The sequence below is a fragment of the Muntiacus reevesi genome, chromosome 5, assembly GCF_963930625.1.
Source record: "Muntiacus reevesi chromosome 5, mMunRee1.1, whole genome shotgun sequence".
NCBI lineage: Eukaryota > Metazoa > Chordata > Mammalia > Artiodactyla > Cervidae > Muntiacus > Muntiacus reevesi.
Genome location: NC_089253.1, coordinates 101873385 through 101896436, shown reverse-complemented (window position 1 = coordinate 101896436; position 23052 = coordinate 101873385). Strand labels below are relative to the sequence as shown.

At 39.7% G+C, this 23052-nt stretch overlaps 1 protein-coding gene across 8 annotated transcripts in view; it reads right to left on the bottom strand.

Moving 5' to 3' along the window:
* The window catches only part of RABGAP1L (RAB GTPase activating protein 1 like), a 657985-nt gene that overhangs the window by 18620 nt on the left and 616313 nt on the right, over positions 1-23052 (bottom strand). For 4 of the 8 annotated variants that reach the window (XM_065936086.1, XM_065936090.1, XM_065936093.1 and 1 more), the window contains 2 exons: positions 17367-17459; positions 6564-6674 (listed from right to left, as the gene is read on the bottom strand). In XM_065936086.1, the coding sequence (XP_065792158.1) occupies positions 6564-6674; positions 17367-17459 (204 nt within the window). Of the gene's footprint in view, positions 1-6563; positions 6675-10854; positions 11063-12560; positions 17183-17366; positions 17460-17942; positions 18022-23052 lie in introns of those variants that run through there. The other 4 variants (XM_065936092.1, XM_065936094.1, XM_065936095.1 and 1 more) reach the window with 4 other exon arrangements.

Here is a 23052-nt window from a genome sequence, read left to right as displayed (position 1 = left end):
ATGGAGTTGGACCATAAAGAAAGTTGAGCACTGAAGAATTGATGCTTCTGAACTATGGCATTAGAGAAGACTCTTGAGAGTCCCTTGGATTGCAAGGAGGTCAAACGAGTCAATCCTAAAGGAAATCAGCCCTGAATATTCTAATGGAGGAACTGATGTGGAAGCTGAAACTCCAATACATTGGTCACCTGATGCAAAGAACTGACTCATTTGAAAAGACCCTGCTGCTGGGAAAGACTGAAGGCAGGAGGAGAAGGCGACGACAGAGGATGAGATGGTTAGATGGCATCACTGACTCAATGGACATGAGTTTGAGTCAACTCCGGGAGTTGGTGATGGACAAGGAGGCCTGGTGTTCATGGGGTTGCAGAATCGGAGACGACCTGAGCTACTGATCTGAACTGAATTGATGATATATAAATGAGAGACACAGGCACTTGATCTGTGATTACAACATGAATCAACTTCTCAGAAGGCTCCGCTCTAACATTAGGGATGAGGCTCTTTCAAAAATGATTTCTCAAAGAACTAACCAAGGCAACTGTTTAGTTGAAAACAGAACAAAAGAATGTGTCACCTGTGACATGCAGTGTCTGATTCAACACAAACTCCTGTGGTCAGAAGGGACCTGGACCCAGTCTGCATGGAAAGCACTGGTCGTGTCTCTTGCTTTTGTTCCTCAGGAACAGAAAGAACAGGAAGGGCCTGAAAGCAGGTAACCAAAACTGAACTGGAGATGCATCTTTTTTTCATTTCTGATCACTGAGAAATCTTTACTGAAGGGGTCTAGAGGGTTGGGGGCAAGTTGTCAAAAGAGAAGGCTCTGTCAGAGAGAAACATAAAGAGCTGCTGGTGTCCAAGGAGCCTGAAGCCAGCCAGCTCTAAAATGACATGGGTAGGAAAGAATGTGTTTTTTTAAGTACCCGATTACCTAATTAGTGTTTGTTTGGTTTACATATTGTTTCAAATACAATCTGCTTTCATACTTGTTTAATATTTGTCAATGTTCTGCTATCTGAATCAAGAGATTTGATTTTGATTAAGCTGGGAATGAAAAAGTACTGGGCAAACTGGGTAAAAGCAGGCACAGCCTCAAGCTAATGCCCTTCCTTGAAGTCTGGAGGGGCCAGGAACCTAAACTGCAGGGACAGCTTTTTGATATAAATCCCACTCGGGCAGAAACTGCAAGACCAGATTTTAGGAGGAGATAGCTAGTTTTGAACTAGCAATTCAATGACATAGCAATTTCATTCTTCCATCTAGATGATAAGCTTCAAAAGGCAGAGGGGCCAGGTCTTTACTGTTTTAAAAAGAGAATGACAGGCATGAGGGCGGGAAATAAAGAGAAGGAATAAATGAAGGAATCTTTTCTTTTGGAACAGATCTAGTAGCTCCATGAGATACTTAGGTACTCAATAATTATTTCAGGAGGACCCTAGAAACTTTTCCAGACTAATCTACAAAATGAATTTTTGGGGGGGGTGGAGAAATAATTTTTTTAATAATATATTTTTCTGATCATTAACATTATAAGGCATGTTATTACTTAACCAAGGGTAAAAATATTAGTCGTACCCAACTCCTTGCAACCCCATAGGCTGTAGCCTGCCAGTCTTCTTTGTCCATGGGATTGTCCAAACAAGAACACTGGAGTGGGTTGCCATTTCCTTCTCCAGGGGATCTTCCTGACCCAGGGATTGAACCTGGGTCTCTAGCATTACAGGCAGATTCTTTACTATCTGAGCCACCAGGGAAGCCTCTACCCAAAGGCACTTAAGTAGTTTAAGGTCTTCTTAGAAAAGATAAATAATTGATAAAAGTATAAAGATGAATATAAAAATTAGACTTACTCTTATCACCCAGAGATATATCTAATAGCAACATTTTTTAGAGTTTTCAAAAATTAATTTGTTCTTTATTTTTATTTTTGGGTGCCTTGGGTCTTCACTGCTGCACTTAGGCTTGTTGCAATGAAAAGGGAAAAAAGAAGAATGAGTTTTACTTTTCTTTCCTGAGAACAAAGAAGATGGAGAGAACAGTGAGCAGACCTAATCACTCCTAGTTTTTCTCTTAACAGGTCCTAATTTGTAGCTATAACTAAGCTTGCTTTTCTGCCCCCTAGCTCTGCGTGAGCTGCTTCTGCACCTACTATTCTTTAACTCTATGCTAATTACATCCTGTATGTGGTGCTCACTTCACTTTACAGCACTCTCTTTACAGAGCACTCCATAGTTTTTTCTCTTTTTACATTATAGAAACAAGGCCACAGTACAATACACAAAAGACAACGGGGTCGACTACTAGGCTATGGGACTGCCAGACCCAATTAACAGGCTGAGGTGAATCTGCAACTGCTTTTGAAACAATGCAAGAAGAAAAATACAAGATCTTTACACCTGTGTTCCTCATCACCGACCCCTGAGGGCAAGCCCTCATCTGTAGAGTCCTCCGGATCCCTCATGGGCTTTCCTGGTGGCTCAGGTGGTAAAGAATCCACCCCCAATGCGCAAGACCTGGGTTCAACTGACCTGGGTTCAACTGATCTGGGTTCAACCGACCTGGGTTCCATCTCTGGATTGGGAAGGTCTGCTGGAAGAGGGCATGGCAACCCACTCCAGTATTTTTGCCTGGAGAATCCCCAACAACAGAGGAGCCTGGCAGGCTAGTCCATGTGGTCACGAAGAGTCGGACAAGACTGAGTGACTAAGCAGAGCACAGATTCCTCATGGAAGTGGGGCACAATTTTTGAGGCACATGCTTGCTGTGCCCCTTCTGCCAGCTGAGGATTAAATTCACCTATCTAGTTCCCCCAGACTCCTGTCTCTGTATTTTTTATTAGGCCTTGGTAGTCAGAGAAAGCCAAGATTTGTGGTGGCATCAGGCTTTTCTCTAGTTGTGGTGAGCGGGGAGGCTACTCTTCTTTGCAGTGCCTGGGCTTCTCATTGTGGTAGCTTCTCTTATTGCAGAGCACGGGCTCTAGATGTGAGGGCTTCAACAGCAGCAGCACATGGGCTCAGCAGTTGCGGCCCGTGGGCCCCTACAGCACGGGTTCAGTGGTTGTGACATAAAGGCTTAGCTGTTCCTCGGCACGTGCAGTTTTCCTGGACCAGAGGTCAAACCCGTGTTCCCTGAATTGGCATGTGCATTCTCATCCACTGCGCCACCAGGTAAGTTCCTCCTGTAGCAACAGTTTGATGTATTTCTATTTTCTTGTCGGCCTTTTTCCTGTCACAAGGTAGATTCCAGCCTCCTTTCCTTTCCTCCAGGATGGCCCTGGGTGAGCATATATCCCTTGCAATTTAGATGTAAACATTATACACAGATAAATTTACTTTTTAAAAAATATTATTATATCATTATCTTCTCATTGTTTTTAAAAATTATTCCAAAAAGATATTTTACAGATGTGCCTTCATCCTTTCTTTCTATTGGACATATACCTTATTTCATTTTTTTATTCTTGTAAGTAACACTGCAGTAAACAACTTTGCACGTATATTTTCATGCAAGTCTCTATTTTTTGGAAGGAAAGTTATGACCAACCTAGATAGCATATTAGAAAGAAGAGACATTACTTTGCCAACTAAGGTCCATCTGTTCAAGGCTATGGCTTTTCCAGTGGTCAAGTATGGATGTGAGAGTTGGACTGTGAAGAAAGCTGAGTGCCGAAAAATTGATGCTTTTGAACTGTGGTGTTGGAGAAGACTCTTGAGAGTCCCTTGAACTGCAAGGAGATCCAACCAGTCCATCCTAAAGGAGATCAATCCTGGGTGTTCACTGGAAGAACTGATGCTGAAGCTGAAACTCCAGTACTTTGGCCACCTCATGCAAAGAGTTGACTCATTGGAAAAGATCCTGATGCTGGGAGGGCTTGGGGGCAGGAGGAGAAGGGGACGACAGAGGATGAGATGGCTGGATGGTATCACCGACTCAGTGGACATGAGTTTGAGTAAATTCCGGGAGTTGGTGATGGACAGGGAGGCCTGGTGTGCTGTGATTCATAGGGTTGCAAAGAGTCGGACACGACTGAGCGACTGAACCGAACTATTTTTTAAAGGCTAGCTTTCCAAGTAATGGTAGATATGCCAGTTGCCTCATTTATAAAATGGAAGATTAAAATACCTGCTTAATGGAGTCATTGGGAAAATTAAATGAGATGATGCTTATAAATTGCTAAATAAATTGTTTGGTGAATAGTAGGAATTCAGTAAATATTTAACTTCATTATTTTTCTACCTTTTAAAGGCTAAATATATACCAAATACATTTCACACAAAACTTTCAATTTACAACTCATTTCATTGCACCCCTATTAAGTCTAACTTCTTAAAACTATTTTTCCTTTTAGATTTATTGAGATAGAGGTGACATATAGCACTGTGTAAGTTTAAGGTGTACAAAAAAATGACCTGAATTACATACATCGTGGAACAATTACCACAACAGATTTAGTGTAAAACTTTTTCACTCAGCTAGCCATCTTAAGAAAACTATTAATGGATAAAATATTCAAAATGGCAGAATCAAGTGTCAGTCAAGGTCATCTGGAAAGTTAATATGGAGCCAAAAATTTCATTATAGTACTGAGTCACCACAGTGGTCTTACTTATGACAGAAGTAAAACAGTCCAGGTCATGCGGGGTCAATGGCCCTGTTGAATGGGACCCTTCTGCCTTCTTTGGTTCTGACTCTCTTAGACACACATTTTTCATTTCGCCTCTAACAGCTTGCAAATGGGCTGGCTGATGCAGTTTGTGGTCAAAAGGGCAATCCCCACCACTATAGGGCTGCTGCTTCTCCCTTCTATATCCTGTCCCAAGCAGCACAGTTTCTGTTTTATTTTGAAACTCCAGTTAGCGTTGACTCCTTCTGCTTTCTCCTCTCCCCTTTCAGCACTTTTCTTAACAGTGGTTTTTATCTCCCATCTTACTGTGGTCAATCCTAAAGGAAACAAACCCTGAATACTCATTGGAAGGACTGATGCTAAAGCTGAAGCTCCAGTACTCTGGCCACCTGATTCAAAGAGCTGACTCACTGGAGAAGACTCTAAGGCTGGCAAAGATTGAAGGTAGGAAGAGAAGGGGGCAGCAAGGAATGACATGGTTAGATAGCATTACTGACCCAGTGGACATGTGTTTGACCAAACTCCAGGAGATAGTGAAGGACAGGGAGGCCTGGTGTGCGATAGTCTATGGGGTCACAAAGAGTTGGACACAACTTTGCAACTGAACAATAGCAACAACACAAACAACAATAACTTACTGTGGTTAAAACTTCTCAGCTGCAAAATTAGCTGTTTATATGGGAAAAGGAGTTGTGGCAGGAACCGTTTTTAAACATTAAAAAAAAACCCTTCCATTTTAAACATCCAGTCATATTTATATTATCAATGGATCTGTATTTTAAATATTGCCAATGCATACTTAGAGTACAGGTAAAGCCTTTTTTTTTTTTTTTTTTTAACAAATTCAGCCAGTCTAACTTTCAACTTTTTTGACCCTGCGCCATTGGGAATACTCACATTTTAAAAGTTAGAAAATAGTATGATGATTTTAAAACTGTGCAAGATTCCTTCTATATTGCCAATTATTTCCAAAGACACTAGCAACGGAAAAACAGTAAGTCCTAAAGCTATGAGTACTGCTGGAAAGGACAAGGAAGTTAAAGAATTTAAGGGCTTCTTAGCAACAGCTAATGTTTATTGAACACATACTACTGTAGTGCTTTACTTCATTTAATTCTCACATCTTCCCTATGAGGGAAACACTTTTTGAAACCTACAGGCAGGTTAAGGATGGCCCTGGGTCATGTGATTAGTGAGTGGTGATGCCAGGATTGACACCCAGGCAGTCCTGGCTCTCTGCCCCTAGGATGCCTGTCAGTCCACCAATACACATAACTCAATGTACAAGCTTCATATAAAATCCTCACATTTACTCTAGATGAGAAATCTTGGAGCAAAAAGTATAGTAACTATAAAATGTTAGAGTGGCATTAATATACTCCTGGTGACTGATATTTTCAGGTAATGATGCTGTTAAGTCTTTGGTTTAGGAAAACAGATTAAGAGGGCATCCCTGCTGGCTCGGTGGTGAAGAAGGCAAGAGACGTGTGTTCAATCCCTGGGTCAGGAAGATCCCCCAGAGAAGGAAATGGCAACCCACTCTGGCATTCTTACCTGGGAAATCCCATGGACCGAGGAGCCTGGCAGGCTACAGTCCATGGGGTTGTGAAAGAGTCGGAAACCACTTAGTGACTAAAACAAGAGATTAAGAAGAGAGACACCAAAGAAGCTGAGAGCTATTTTTTTTTAAGTATCTTACACATGCTGATTGGAAATGACCGAAACCCCAAAGGCTTGTGTTTTTCACCATCTCCAAGGAGCACAACAGTCCCCTCCCACCTGCCACTCTCTCGCATGCCGCCCACCCATTCACCCGTCAAGCAGCTGACTCGCATCAAGCACAGAGCAAGCCCTGGTGGGACTGCCCTGGGAGCAACTTGGTCCTTGCCCTGGAGGACGTCACCACAGTCTTATTTCTACCTCGGGAAACCAGGCTTACCTGATCCAAGTCATTCCGCAGAGCAATCTTGCTGGTTACTAGTTCGTGAGCAAGGTCGTCATTCTCCTGTTCCAGCCTCATGCTGGCCTCCTGTAATCTCCGGTTCTCCCTCTGCAGAAAAAGAGCAACAGCCAGAGGCGGGCATTAGTGCCTGGACGTACTATCAGACACCGATGGAGCTGGAGAGGAAAGACAAGCGACAAAAACAACAAAGTGAACTTTTGAAAGTGTCAGAAGGAGAAGGCGCAGTGGCACAGGAAGGCAGGACTGCTGTCTGGGAAACAACGGTGGGTTAAGCGAGCGGTGCAGCTGCAGAACTCTATTCAGTGAAACTTACAACCCCGTCAGCCCCCCAGACAGGGCTTCATCATAAAAACCATGCCACGAAAAGCAAACTTTCCAAAGCCACCCCCAATCCTGTGAGATTTTCATAGAGACCCAGAACACAGACACAGGCAAGTCTTTGCTGGAAACATGCACGATAATCCCACCCTGGACCACAAAGGAAACTGCACGACAGTAGGGATGAAATTGCGAAAACCGCTAGGCATTTCTCTGATATGTTTTTCCCATTTCAGGGTTTAAATTAATTGAGTATATTTAAGATACGCAGTTTGGTCTGTTTTGCTATCAACTGATATTTTCATTCTTTTTGGATATGAAGGCATTTACTTTTTTGAAGGCCAATTTCTTTGGTATGAGCAACAGTCCTTATGATAATGTCTCAAAGTTTGTTTTGCTTTTTAAAAAAAAAACACAAAACTTCAAATTAAAAGATTCTGGGTAAAATAAATGGCTGAGTTGTTTTTTTTTCTCCCCTTGAACTCCCAGAAAAAAATGTGAAACAGCTCTATGATGAAAGAAGCAAGTCACTCATTCTTATGAAGCATGGACTCCCCTTAACCAGTCATTATAAACTGTGTACATTCACTCTACTTTCCCAAGAGCAATTTAGTGTCCTCCATTTCAAAGTATCAAAAGTGCTGTCTTTGCTATTGTTAGCAGTTACAGATGATTCAAAAGAGAGCTGACAGGAAAGACATCAATGTGATGAGACCTTCCTGTTTTTCAGATTTACACTCCTAACAGCATTTTCTGCAAGCGCGGCAAAAACTCAAGACAAAGCAGTGTTGCGCAACCAGAAGACGCATCTACGCCCTGGAAGGCAGTGTATCAGACTGGAGTGGGGGGCAGAGGGGGAGAGCAGAGGGAGGGGCAGGGAGTGAATTTTATCTTCTATAGAACAACCTGGACTTAAAAAGAGGAAAACCTAACTTCTTTCTTTTTGTCTTTTAGAAACAGGCTAAGAAACAGACGGTAAGGGCAAAGCCTGAGCCTCTTTATGGAGGCAGAAGATCCAAAAACAGGGCCAGCAGAGAAGCCAAAGAACACACTTGCACTTTGACTGCACTCAGGCAACAGGGCCCACTTCTATCTTTTCCTTTGGAAAACACAGACTGGGATAGTCGGGAACAGTCAAAACATTTTTGAAAAAGAGAGCTACTGAAAAAGAAAACAATCCCAATAGAGTGTTAACACATAAGTAAAAAATATCTAATGACAGGAGAAATCTGCATGCTATCTTTGTATGTATTAATGTGCTGTTTAGTCGCTAAGTGGTGTCTGGCTCTTTTGTGACCCCATGGACTGTAGCCCACCAGGCTCCTCTGTCCATGGGATTTCCCAGGCAAGAATACTGGAGCAGGTTGCCATTTCCTTCTCCAGGGGAACCTCCCAAGCCAGGGATCGAACCCGCTTCTCCTACATTGGCAGGCGGACTCTTTACCACTGGCCCACTGGGGTTATCTTATGGGGAAAAAAATAGACAAGTAACTAGAAAATCCCATTTTTATAATAACACAAATAATATTAACTGTGGATAGTGGATTATTATTGTTGTTGTCTTTTTTTTTTAAAGTTTCCAAGTTGTCTACAATAAATTTATAATACATGTGTTTAAAAAGTTGTTAAAAAATAAAAAGTAATTCAGAATATCAATTTCATTGGAGAGGATAAAATGCCAAAACAAGAACTTTTTAAAAGTTTACTCCTAATAGAAGCTATGTGAAACTATAATGGGTGCACCTCTGTGACTAAGATACAATGGAATCCCTCAAAACTGCCACCTTTCCAGGAACCCTTCCCCAAGATATATTCCTGGAAAGATAGTGTACATATTTGTATGGGAAAATTATACCCATCAAATACTGTTTGGGTCTACCCTTGAATCTTTTAGTCTGTGCTGAAGTCATCCAAATTCTAGCAGGGGATAGAGATTCGTCTCTCATTCTGATCTATCAAACTATGACCCCTTTTTGTGGGTACAACTTACATACTGGGTGGCAACTTAGATTAAAAAAATATCGTTCAGAAACTTTTCCAATAAATTCCCTCCTTGTCAGAAAGCAGCAGCAATATCCAGCACAATTTCATCATAACATATTTCACAAGGCAGAATGTTTCAGGCCGGGAAGAGATTTTTCTCATTTCTTGATAAATCCCTTCAAAAGAGACCACGGTAAGATGACTTGAATACCTATTCCCAAGTGTCCTATTTCTCCTGAAGTTGCACTTGGAGGTCTCCAAGGCACAAAGAGCTCCCTCAACTATTTATTTACATTTCATTAATTTGGCACAAGTGGAAATGTTGCAGCTACCAGTTTTTCACGTTACAGTGTCAGAGGCTTAGAACCAAGTTAAAACAACCTCCAGGTAAGGGGCTTCCCTCATAGCTCAGTTGGTAAACAATCTGCCTGCAATGCAGGAGACCCCGGTTTGATTCCTGGGGTGGGAAGATCTCCTGGAGGAGGGATAGGCTACCCATTCCAGTATTCTTGGGCTTCCCTTGTGGCTCAGCTGGTAAAGAATCCACCCACAATGCAGGAAACCTGGGTTTGATTCCTGGGTTGGGAAGATCCCTTGGAGAAGGAAAAGGCTATGGAGAATTCTATGGACTAGTCCATGGAGTCACAAAGAGTCGGACACAACTAAGCGACTTTCAGTTTCACTTCACATGAAAGGCATACAACACTAGTGGACACACACTTTGTTCAAAGAACTTAAAACACACACCAGGTAGCTACTTCACTATTGATTGGAAATAAATGTCTGATGGGTTATGCTTTATAAGAAAGAGGTATGAGCGCAGCTGAAACTTGACCGGCCATTTCCTATTACCATGATTGTCACCACTCGAACCTTTGACACAATGCCCAGGGAGTGGGATGGAAAGGGGAAGATCCGGGAGAAATTATGGGTGTCTGAGGGTCTGTTAGGCTTTCCAGGTGGCTCTGCGGTAAAGAATTTGCCTGCCAAAGTGGGAGATGTGTGTTCAATCCCTGGGTCAGAAAGATCCCCCAGAGGAGGAAATGGTAACCCACTCCAGTAATATTGCCTGGATAATCCCACGGACAGAGGAACGTGGTGGGCTACAGCTGGCTCCTGGGGTTGCAGAGTTGGACACGTCTGAGCACACACACACGGGGGTCCCTAAAAAGCAAAATAGCCTAGGGGGCAAGCCTACTGGCTTTTGCTCTAGCAAGAAGCTTCAGTTCAGTGTCTGCAAAGCAAGCAGCACGGTGGGGAGTGTGGACTCCTGTTCTGCACTCACAGACACGTGGGGAAGCAAGCTCTGGGGCCCAAAATGCAGTATCGTCCTCCAAAGTATGAACCTGGGGGTGGTCAGATGGAGACTTTCCATGAAGAAGAACCTGCCCACACTTACCACGGGGTAAAGAGAGACGACATGACTTGGCTGTCTCTTCCAGCCTTTCCGAGGAGTCAAAACTGTTTTTAGAACTGACTGATTCAAGAAACAGTTTGCCTTTATATTAAAGAAGATAGGTTAGCTTTGGGAAAGGTAGTAATCTTGCCTGGTTCATTCTGAAATGTTGGCAAGGGCGTCCACCAGAGAAAGACTGAAGTGGCCCCCTAACCTCAGCCAGGGCAGAAATGCTCACATGCCACACGTCTGCCCGAGCAGATGTGCTGACCGCTCAGAGCCCATAGACAACACAGGCAAATTGCTTCCCTTGCTTTTCGGAAAAGACTACAGGAGACAAGGCTTACATAACCCTGCAAATTTACATCACACTCTTGGAAACCTCCTCCATGTCACACAATTAACAACATGTGCACAAAAAGCAGAGAGCAACTTTTCTCCTTAGTTTCGTCCCCCCTGCATAGATGTGTAACCAGGAAAGTTGGATTAGTATCTTGGGGGAGGAGGATACTGCATTTTTCGGAGAGACAGACGCTGATGTTACAGACACACACAGACAAAAAAACTTACCTCCTCAAAAGTCACAGACCAACTATCGTTTTCAATCATAGGTACAAAGACAATTGAAAAAAAAAAAAAGAATATCCAATGAAATTGCACACCTACTAATACAATTAGGAAATGGTGATAACAAAAACAGACACTTGGTAATGCTATTTTGCTCTGTTGTTTTTCCTTAGAGTGTCATTTACTCTATGCTCTCTCTAGGACAGCTAACGTTTGATGGAAGAAATTATACTTGAGGCAGCCAACGGGAGCGAAGAGTGATACACTAAACTCCTCCCTCTCCACACTGCTATTTGCAGTCCGCATGACTGATGCAAATGCTGTCTGTGGAACTATTTGCAACTAGGGTGTGAGTTGTTTACACTGTGTTGTTAAGAACTGGGCGGAAGGAACTTCCTTCAATGATAAAGCCAGAAACCTTGCAAAATATTTCATCTTCAGGCATGACAAAGCCAGCAACCTTGCGAAATATTTCATCTTCAGGCAATGGAATTATACTGTTGGTCACGGAAATGAGAAAGAAAAACGAAGGTCCCAGGTCTCCTTCGTGTCTGGGGATTGGAGTTTGGGTGAAGCAGTATAATGAATGGTGAAAGTGATTTTTTCCAAGATGAGAAACCAGAGAAATGTGAACTGGCAATCAGAAGAAAATAAACTCAGCCTTAAGGGAAAAAATGATGGAGAAGGAGGCGGCTTTATAAACTCTAGCTCAGTATTTTGGGTGTGCTTGCTGTCTGCTGCTATAATGAATTCTTGGCACATGCTTTTAAAGACATTCCAGGGTTTAGAGAAAATGTTTTCCTAAAAGACCCAGGGCAATTTTATTAGCAACAACACACTCAACTCTCACCTTTCTTCTTCTGGGTGCCTCTTTCAAAAGCCTTGATAGTCATCATATTCAAATTTCATCAGTTTTTTGACATTTAAAGACAAATGCCTACAGACAAAAATGTTTAAATGTCTACATTGTAGATGAGATTTGAGAAAGCAAATCTGGATATCTGAAATCATTTCATCCTCTTTCTTCACCCAACACAGCCAGTTTTATCTTTCTGGTGGAAATTTAAACAATTTTAAATGTCAAACTAAAGAGAAAATCTTGTCAGTAGTAACTAACTGGCAGTTGGCAAACCAGACTGAATTTCTTTTAGCATTTAAGAACCATCTTAGATTATACTCTAGCACAGGGGTCAGAAAACTTTTAATGTAAATGCCCAGACAGTAAATATTTTAGGCTTTGTAGGCCATATGGTCTTTGTTGCAGCTACTCAACTCTGCCATTGTTGTGTAAAAACAGTGATAGATAATAAGCATGTGGCTGTGTTCCAATAAAACTTTATTTACAAAAACAGGCAGTGGGCCATATTTGGCCCACAGGCCATATGGTTTATAAATCTCTCTACTACTCTAGCGTATACATCAAATTTTTAAAAAACAAATGGGTTACAGATGATGTAGAAACAGGAGTGTGATGTAATTTTCCAGTCCTCCTCCTCTAACAGGAAACAAAACGTACTAAAAATTGAAGAAAAATTTTGGAGCATTAATTCTAAAGACCATTGATAAACATACTGAGAAATTCTTAATATGCATAACCTTTATATCTCCCCTGAGTGTTAAGTATAACTCAATCAGCAGACAAGCATCATCAGAAACCACTTGCTCCTTCTTAGCTAAGTGGCTCCAGAAGCATCAAGAGAGCTTAGGTTTGCCTTCTCCACCATCCTACAGCAGTGAGTGCATGAGTTAGCCAAAAGCAAAAAGAAAAAGAGTGGCAGCCATCTGAGGTTTATAATTAAGTTGTCACAGATAGATAGAAACCATCCTCTTGATTATCACTATTCATTAAAAGCATGTGATTTCATAACAAATATTTCCAAAAGCCAGTAACATCTCTGTGATGTGAAAAATAATAAAATATGTTTATTTTTATTGGATGAAAAACATTTTTCAAAAATGGATTCACTTCTCTTAACTTCTATGAGTAAGGAAGGGTCCAATACGAAAACAAAACAAAACAAAATGGGGCGGTGGTGAGGATCATTTTTTTCCAGATATGATTAGTATAATTTAAACTTTAGCATAATTTAAAAACAAAATATGATCACTGTTGTAAATTATTTCCTTAGATATGTAAGGGTAGCAAATAATACAAATACAAATTAAGCTTTATTTAGAAAACCTTGTTTGTACTATTTATAATTAAGCAGCTTAATTTTAAATTACATGCAGGGACAACTGCTCTACAAAAATTAGTATGGGCAAGTAAAACCTTCTGTGAAATTACAGGAGTCATTTTCTTTCTGTTTGAATTACATTTTAGTTAAAAAAGAAAAAAAAGTACTATGTCTAACCTCAAGAAAGAAGTTAAACATTCTAAATTTAATTATACTGAATATAGATAAGATCCTTCAATTAGAAACTATGTATTTATAATACTGTCTCCCAAAACCCAAGAGGGTTTTAAACATTGCTGATTCTTTCTAGGATTTGCCCAACCAGAATAGGTAATAATATAACCTTCATTACACTTTGGGAAATTCACTGAATTTAATTAATTAGCTGTGCTTTTTGAAGGCTTAACTCACATTTGTACAAGTAGTTCTTTCTTTAATTAAACAAGAAAAGCATATCATCTTCTAAAGACGGATGAAGGCTGTAGTTCTCTAAAATTGCCATTAATGATTACATCATTAGAAAACTAACTTCCCTCAAATGAAAACAGTTCATCATCTTAAAATAAAAAACAATATTTTAACTTCTGAGCTTGATAACCGCCTATTAGGTGCTTGGCTACTAATTTTTAAAATGACTAAAACAGCTGTACATATCCATGAATGTTTGTTTTCTGGGGATTGTATAAATCCCCAGATGAAAGTATACATGATATATTTCTACAGACAACTCTTTATCTTGTATTTCACTTAATCTGAAATTTATAAATATGCAAACCAAAACATCAGAGCAAATAAAAATCACTACACAAATCCGGCCAGGTCAAACTTAAGAAGGATAATAAAAGAGGCTTATAATAAATACTGTACATTCTTCTTCCAATAAAGTTTCCTTTCTGTATCTTGGAATCTAGTCATGAAGATAAAACAGAAAGAGCAACCAGAGGCTGTAAGCAGTCATTACAGAGCTCACTGAGTTTCAAATACAAACTAATTCCAAGACCAGGTAGCACAGGCACTGTGCATGTGTATGCATTACCTATTCATAGGTTTTGTCTATGTGCATACATACATGTATATAAACATACACACACACACATAAAGATGAATGCATCACCCACTTTTGTTGGCTGGCCTTTCCCTTATAAATATGAGGACATACGGGATCTACAGTCATTGATTAACTCTAATTCTGACAGGAGACCTCCCTCCTTTAAGTATGGTTCCTGCACAGGTATCTCTGGTATGACTGAGGTTTTTGAAAAAAACATGGCAGGCAGATGTTAATTCTCTTGGGACATTTAGCTTGGCAGGTCTTTTTTGGCGGGGGGGGGGGGGGGGGGGGGATATAATTCACATATCAAAAATTCATCTTTCTAAAATGTACAATTCAGTGGTTTTTCTACATTCTCAAAATTGTACAACTGTAACCATTATCAAATTCCAGAACATTTGCATTATGCTTAGGGTTCCAAAACTGAAATTTATACTGACGCCATTTCATCAAGTGTTAGGTACAGGTGAGTATGCTGACATAACCTCAAGAGTAGACATTTTCATATGTCATAAAAATAGACACAAAACACATGTTTAGATAGACACAGCAAGAATGTGAGTGCTGCAAGTTATCTCTACTTTGTTGGATCTTTAAATCCATGTCTGGTTTCCCTGAAGCAGTTCTTTCAGTACCCCACCATGCCCAAGAGAAACAGTATCAAGCCTGAAAAAAAATCTCTTGGAATATCATAAGGTATGACATTTCTGGGTCTTTGTTTTTAATTGACACAACCTTCTTAATTCTCTTGAATTAAGCTAGGAGGCAAACTAGGGGGTAAACAAGGCATTTTAAACACTCCAGATCCTAACTGTTGAGGAGGGATTGTTAGTGAACTGTGTAAGTTCTGACTCAATGCCTTCAAAGAACTTCCCCAAGTTATTCTTGAGAATTTTCATATCTAGGTTCCCAGTTCCTGGACATGAACAATGAATTGTAAAGTGCTTATGCCCGGGGCATAGATCTTACTCTTGACAGGATTAAATTTATAAGATGCTAAAATGTATTTTCTAAGATCCTTTCCTAAATTAATGAATACAACTGTAATTAGTTTCTTAAACTAGATATTGACTATCTGAAAGAACAAATCTCCTGATGGGTGAACACCATGCACTCCACTCTCACTTTAAAAATGTAATTATAATGTGAGGACCATAACTTTACCAGGTTTATCTCCAGTACAAATTTTTAGACATTATTAAAAGGATTTAGGAATATTAGCTGAATGATGCATTAGCAAGCTATTATAATAACACAAAAAATCCTATAGAGGATATCTTATATACATAAATAGAGCATTTAAGCTGAAAAGTAGTACCTTTGTTCAAAACAAATAGCAAAAATAAGTTTAATTCTACTTTGACTTCTCAGTAAAAATTGTACACATCAATAGTATATGTGTGATAGTCACTTTTTAAGAAAATAATAATAATATGCATTGACCTATTCACTTATACATAACTGTTTTGACATAAAAAGGATATAAGAAACAATAACAAGTTCAGTTCCAGACTGAATTTGAATACACAATTTTAGTCTTTCATTTCCCTGTCTTCTATTTAAAGAACCCTTCCCAGACTTCACTCAGAATGATGGCAGCAATAAGAAAATCAGAATAATGCAAGCAGCAGGAGAGTTTCATTTTGGATTCTTAAAAATATTTTATAATTACTACTTCAAAGCTTTCTACAGCAGCATGCTACATAAGCTACATTAAAATTGGTTTTACTGAGCGGTGGAAATTAGCTTCCAACTATGAGTACTTTATATGGTAATAGTTATCTGCATAGCAGTATGTGGGAATTCTACTGTCAGCTAGTTTAATAAACAAAGGGAGAAACATACCTATGTTAGATTATTAGGATAACAATACCTGGGAGAAATAGGAGAAAGAGAAGTGAGGGACTGGTGGGGCAGACACAAATTAAGGGGATATTATTCTAGTAATAATTGGGTAATTTGAGGCAGCAGGCCTAATAAGGCTAATAACAACCATTTACCAAATACCAACTATGTGCTGGGTACTTTGCATACAACATACCTCATCTTCGCAACAATCCTTCAAGGAAACGTGTATACTACTCATTTTACAGATGCGGAAGAGGTTCAATAATTAGTCTAAGATGCTGAACAGTGGCATAGAGGTTAAAACCCTCAACTTGGACTCCAAATCCTGTCTTCTTTTTCAGAAATTCACGTTTTGAACTCAGATTTGACTACAGAATCCATACTGCCTTCCACCACTCCTCTATGTCAATGTTCCATGCTATTCAATTCAGCAACAGAAACAAGATAGACTTCGTGACTGCAGTGGCCTGTGTCCAGCTCTCTGACGACATAAAGGCCACTCCAGCTACAGAAGTGGAAGCCATCTCACAGTGAGTGGTTTAATTAACAATGTCATCACAGTACTTTTTTTGGCAAGTTGTTTCAGCATTGCTGGGGCTCAGTGTATGAATACAGTATTCTCTTATCCTAATGTACTGGTGTGGAGAGGGAATCATTATATGTCTGTAGGAATCTGAAGAATTAAAACATGCTGAAGAGAGACACTAATATTTCAGTCAGAAAAAAGTAAGCTTGGGGTCAGCATTTCCCCAACACTGTTTTATGGAAACTGTTGCTAATTACCATTGAGGACATCATTATAACCAGCCCAATTTTTAAAAAAATACTGCAACTAACTGGGATATTAAACTGAATCATTTTGATTTTGGAACTGAACTCTGTAATGAAATGTCACTGTTTTTTATAAATTTGTTCATGGAAATAAATGTTGCGACAAACACCATGACTGTGCTCAATATACCTTTGTGGTTTTTATTTTTTACTTTTGAATGAGTTTGTATCTTTAACATTGGCTACAAACAGGGGTAAGTCTGAAACATTCTTGTACCAGTCTTGGAACAGTTCGCCTTCTAAAAGTCTTTGTGGATGTGACCGTGCACAGCTAAAACCGTACTTTGCCATTTTTCTTTTTTTTTTCTCATTTTTGAAAGTAGTTGATAGCCACTTTCTCTCTTTTCTTTTTCCCTTTCTTTCAGCTTCTTATGAAGACTCCCAGTATAAATGCAACAGGTGAAGTTACCTACAAATATACAAACTGAAAGAAAAGAAATATTATGTTTGGCTCCTCAGGAGTCTCCTGAGATGAAAACATACCTGGACATTGAGCAAAGTCAGAGTTAACATCAATCAAGAAGGAACAGGGGGAACGAATGTCCCCCAATTGCGGCTTTAGGGGAAAGAAGATATTGGCTCAGACAGGTGACCTGTGTCTCCCATACCTTATATCTATCCATTGGGTCTTCCTGCTGAAGCTGACTCTCTCGCATTGTCTGATATTCTTTCTCATATTTCTTTAGCTTCTTGGTTGGTACCTGCCGGGTTGAGAGGAAAACCAAGTTAGGAAAAAATCATTTAGGAAACCATTTTCTGATGTGTTTCCCAAAGAAGTCTCTGGCTTTCTAAAGGAGTACACCTGACTCAATGAAGGGGAGAAATCTAGACTCTCTGGTGGCTCAGATGGTAAAGAATCTGCCTGCAATGTGGGAGACCTGGGTTCGATCCCTGGGTTGGGAAGATCCCTTGGAGAAGGGAATGGCTACTCTCTTCAGTGTTCCTGCCTGGAGGATTCCATAGACAGAGGAGCCTGGCAGGCTACAGTCCAGAGTCGTACAAGACTAAGCAATTAACACTTTCAATTTTAAAGTTTTTCTGTAAAGGTCCCAATAGCGTATATTTTAGGCTATGTGGGCCATACAGTCTAGGTTACAACTCCACTGTTGTTACTATACAAAAACTGCAGATAGGTGATATGCAAACAAATGAGTGTGGTCATGTTCCAACAAAACTTTATTTACCAAAATGAACTGTAGTTGGTCCATGTCTGTTCTACAGCATTGCTGGCAAAGCATCCCTTTTTCTTGTTAACATATTTAACAGTGCTATTACTTCTGTTAACTGCTTTTCTTAAAGTAAAATTCATTCTTCTACCATGTTAAAAATCATAATTATTATTCTATAAAAAGACTGAGCAACAAAGAAAAATTTTTAATGGAACCTATATGCCAGAGAGAAAGCAGATTCTAGAACAGGTAGGCAAACGATTTCTATTTCATAATGGTTGTCAAGAGAATTAAATGACATAAAGTATCTAAAGTAACGTCTGGTTCATGGGATTTTAAAAACAGTGTTTCTAGAAAATATTATAAAATTAATCGATTATAATCTGTCATATATTTTATATAACAGACTGTCTACTTTTAGGGTATTCTTGAACAATCAAAATTTACAGAATTCCTTTAAACATCAAAATCTCCCCTTAATGTTTAGGTCCTAACATGAAGCTAAAGTTTTAAAAAGAAAACAAGTGTTACTTGGCTAAATTCTTGGGGGCTCAGTGAAGGCAAGGACCATATGTTGATGCTCCTCAGCCTCCATCATGACAACTACCAAAGTAACTGGCCCCTAGGAGGCCCTCAACAGATTGCTTTTTGTCAAGTTCAAATCCTGGCATTTAGAAAACGTGTGTGTTTGTGAGAGAGAGAGAGAGAGAGAGAGAGAGCGCGCGCGCGCGACAGAGAGGATGGAAAGCAGCAGAAGGAAAACAAAATAAACTTATAGTTTCCTGGTATAAGGATTGTTTCAATTCTCTCGAATCTGGTCAGAGAATTTGTTAAATAAAAAGCAAAGACACTAGGTTATTCTAATTACTTTGTTCTTCCCATCCAAGCACACTGTGAGTACTGGAATTATTTGCTTTTTATCACAACTGGGAAGTTTCACACAATCCAAGCCCATCAGGTAGTGTAAATCATTCAACAATCACACAACGACAATATTCATTTGGCTGACAGGGACTGCCTACCCAGGAAGACAAGAAGAAAGGACACTTTCCAGCATGTTAACTGAATTGCAAAACCATTACTGAATACTGGCATAAGAAACTCTAATCTTTACTACTCCGTCTCCAGAGACCTTCAACAATACACTGTGGCCAACTTGAGTGCAAGGCAGAAAAATGCCACCTGCCAACTGTATGGCCTTAAGATCATTGATAAACAAGGAGGAAAATATAAATGATCACCTACTAACAAAACAGCAACGACATTGTATTTCTTGACTTTGAGAAGGCCAATTTTATCCAGTTTTCTTTTCTCTGTACTTATCATATACTCTGAAAACCAAAAACAGATTCTCAAGATGAAATGACAGATCACTGGAACTGCAGTCGCCTGAAGCTGGGGAGAAAAAGGAAGAAGTCCCAGCGTTTTGTTTTAAGCCGTGAGAGGGGTTTCCCCGGTGTCCCTAGGAGGAGGGGTCAAGGCGAGAAGTGAAAGGATTTGTGAGGAGGAGGGAGCCTACTCCAGCAGCCACTTACCCACAAGATGAGAAGGAAGTATTAGACAACATGCAGGTCTTTTTGTGTAGCTGAATACTGGTACCACTGGGTACCAGACTGAGCATCAGTCTTGCACGCATGCTAAGTCGCTTCAGTCATGTCTGACTTGTGACTCTGTGGACTGGAGCCCGCCAGGCCCCTCTGTTCATGGGGATTCTCCAGGCAAAAATACTGGAGTGGGTTGGTTGCCATGTCCTCCTCCAGGGGATCTTCCCGACCCAAGGATCCAACCCAAGTCTCTTTTGTCTTCTGCACTGGCTGGTGGGCTCTTTACACCAGTGCCACCTCGGAAGCCCAGGAACATCAGTCTTAGGAGGAAGCATTTTCTACATGGTTCTGCAATGGATTCATTCACCAGTAAGTCAATTACATATTATAAGCCTGTCTCTAGAGAATTTCTTCTAAAACTGTATTTTTTCAATTGAAACTATTTATGACTGAGGGGTTTTTGTTAACACGTAAAAGAGTGTCCTTTTAAAAGTCAACCTTGTTACTCATGTTAAGAGGTTCATTTCAAAGGGAAATATTTTAAAAATGCATTAAACACCCCTCAGCAAGCTAATCCTTTCCCATTCTGGCTGAGATTCTAGGATGTTTGGCTTCATCTTGTTCAGGAAAATAGAGCAGGTTCCCAGAACAATATGTTGCTAGGAAACCTTCCAAGCGTATTTATCTTGTGCTGTGGGGTGATATTGAGCATCCACCTGTGATTGGCACAAAGTAAAAGGAAAACAAGGTGGAGGAAGAAGGGGAGCTGATGTGAAACTCCTGTCGTTTATGAGATAATCAAAGAAAATAGACGGTTGTGGTTTTAAAAACTGTATTCAGGACAAAATTGATTTTATTTTAGGGAATGTAATATTAAAAAACTTCTTCAGTAAGTAGTTTTAATTAAAAACACAGAAAGTCATCAAGAATTATTAAAATTTAAACAACCTATGATCTCAAGAGTAGTATAGGTATCTTTTCCCTTAAGTTACATAAATTTAATGTAATTGTGCACTTGAACAATGAGATTTAAAGTATAGGAAAGCATGTGTGTAGGTTATATGCAAATACTACACGATTTTGTGTAAGGGACTTTGAGTATTCATGGAGTTTGGTATCTATGGGGGGTCCTGGAACTAATTCTCTATGGATACTGAGGAATGACTGTAATTACTAATTTGCCTTATTGTTTCTTAAGGTTAATCAAGCTGGCCTCAGTAGGAGATACAGAAAGCGAAGAATGAATAAGAATACAGTAGCTCCCTCTCATCCATACTGGCTGTCAGACTGCAAACAGGACCAAACTCTATGTACATAACACTCTATTTTTTCCTATACATAGGAACAATAACAATAATAATTATAGAACAATCATTACATGCTGTAATAAAAGGGTTACTTGGACACAAGCACTGTGATACCAGACTGCTGATCTGATAACCAAAGCGGCTGTTAAGCGACTCCTGGTGGGAACACAGTGTGGATACACGGGGCAAGGGGGTGATTCGAACCCTGGGAGGACTCAGCAGGATAGTGGACCCTAATCAGAACAGCTCAAAATTTAAAACTTATGGATTTCTCATTTGTTCATTTCTGGAATTTTCCATTTAGTATTTTAGGATTGCAGCTGATTAGAGTAACTGAAACCTTGGAAAGTGAAACTACAGATAAGGAGTGACTACTGTATGCTCAACATTCTCCATTTCCCATGTTCTCTCTCCTTTTCCTTTAAAGCACTGATTTCCTGTTTTTATGTGACTCTGAGAGAAAAAATATATATGTATATACAAGGTTTTGTTGTATATCAATTAATTTTAGGTGAATTTGTCTTAATAATCTTTACTTCAGTAATCATGCCCATCTAGGTTATCACCTCACTTCATATTTTTATTACATTATTTTGAATACCTCTGTCCATGGGATTTCCCAGGCAAGAATACTGGAATGGGTTGCCACTTTTTTCTCCAGGGGATCTTCCTGACCTAAGGACAGAACCTGCATCTCTTGCATTATAGACAGATTCTTTACCACTGAGCCACCTGGGAAGGCCTTTGATCAGTAGTAATTGGCATTAAGAAAAACGTGAAATGCCTTCATGCCAAAGAATTTCCTTAATAGTTTTAGAGGTATAATTTAGAAAACTCTATATTAGAAAACTCTATATTTAAAGCCTCCCAACAATTAAGATAAATTTTAAAAATTTTATTTTACAAATAAAATCCAAGTAATACTTGGAGAGTGTTTGCCCAAGACAGGTAACTTGCCCTACATCATACAGCCGATAAATGGAGTCAGCAATGGGATCCTGGCAGTCTGCCTGCAAAATCCGTCTTCTTCGACCACTCGAATCTGGTGCCTGGGACCAGATGATTGAGGTAAAGCTTCTTGAGAAGCTGATGGTCTAGACATAGCATTAATTATGTGTCTAATTACCATATACTTTCATAAGTCCAACAGCAGATGTTCATAAAGGGTACAAGCATGATCAAGAAGAAATTTGCTGGGGTGGGGGAAAGCACCTCAATAAGGAAGACTTTTCGTTATGACTGGTTTACGTAAACTTCCTTGCCCAATCAAACATTCCTATACGTCCCTTTGCTAATTTTTAACAAGGGGCCACTCACCTGTAAGAGGCATTTATTTCTGGCTTGATGAATCTTATTTCAAAAATAAATACAAAACTATTTACTGATCTATACAAATGCTGGCAAAGTAAATCACTATGTTTTAAAAAGGCTGATAAGATCTAGTTAATACTTTCCTGACTGTCAGAGGTCGGAGTGCCTAAAAAATTAACAGGCCAAAGGTATTAACCATTATGTACTACTGCTCTTACTCATGTCAGATAATTTCTTAAACTAAACATCAATGATTCTAATTTAATATATTTATCACTGGGTAGAGAAAAAAATAAATAAGCAGTATAGCACCACATTTCTTGGTTATAGGGGGTGGGAGGTGCTCAGACTGAGAATTTTTAATTGAGTCCCTCCCATCAAGATGTGAACAGAAAGTGGATTACTGGCAACCAAAATTCTAATAGTAAGCTTGCAAAAGCCTAAAGGACTTAGAATGAAATAACTGGGAAGACATCAAGAGGAGAAGACATCTAAGAAGAGGGAACATGTCGTTTAGGCTTAACTTCACCCTCCTCGTGGTGTTCAGCAAAAGAAGTTACCTTGACTCTTTTTGAGTTTTTAGTACTAGGAGGATGGAAAGAGTTAATTTACACCCCACCCCAGGGTACGTGGAGAAGATTCTTGAGTGTCCCTTGGACTGCAAGGAGATCCAACCAGTCAATCATAAAGGAAATCAGTCCTAAATACTCATTGGAAGGACGATGATGAAGCTGAAGCTCCAATACTTCAGTCACTAATGCAAAGAACTAACTCATTAGAAAAGACTCTGATGCTGGGAAAGATTGAGGCAGAAGAAGGGGATGACAGAAGACGAGATGGTTGGTTCGCATCACCGACTCAAAGGACTTGAGTTTGAGCAAGCTCCGGGAGATGGTGAAGGACAGGGAAGCTTGGTGTGCTGCAGTCCATGAGGTCACAAAGAGTCAGACACAACAGAGCGAC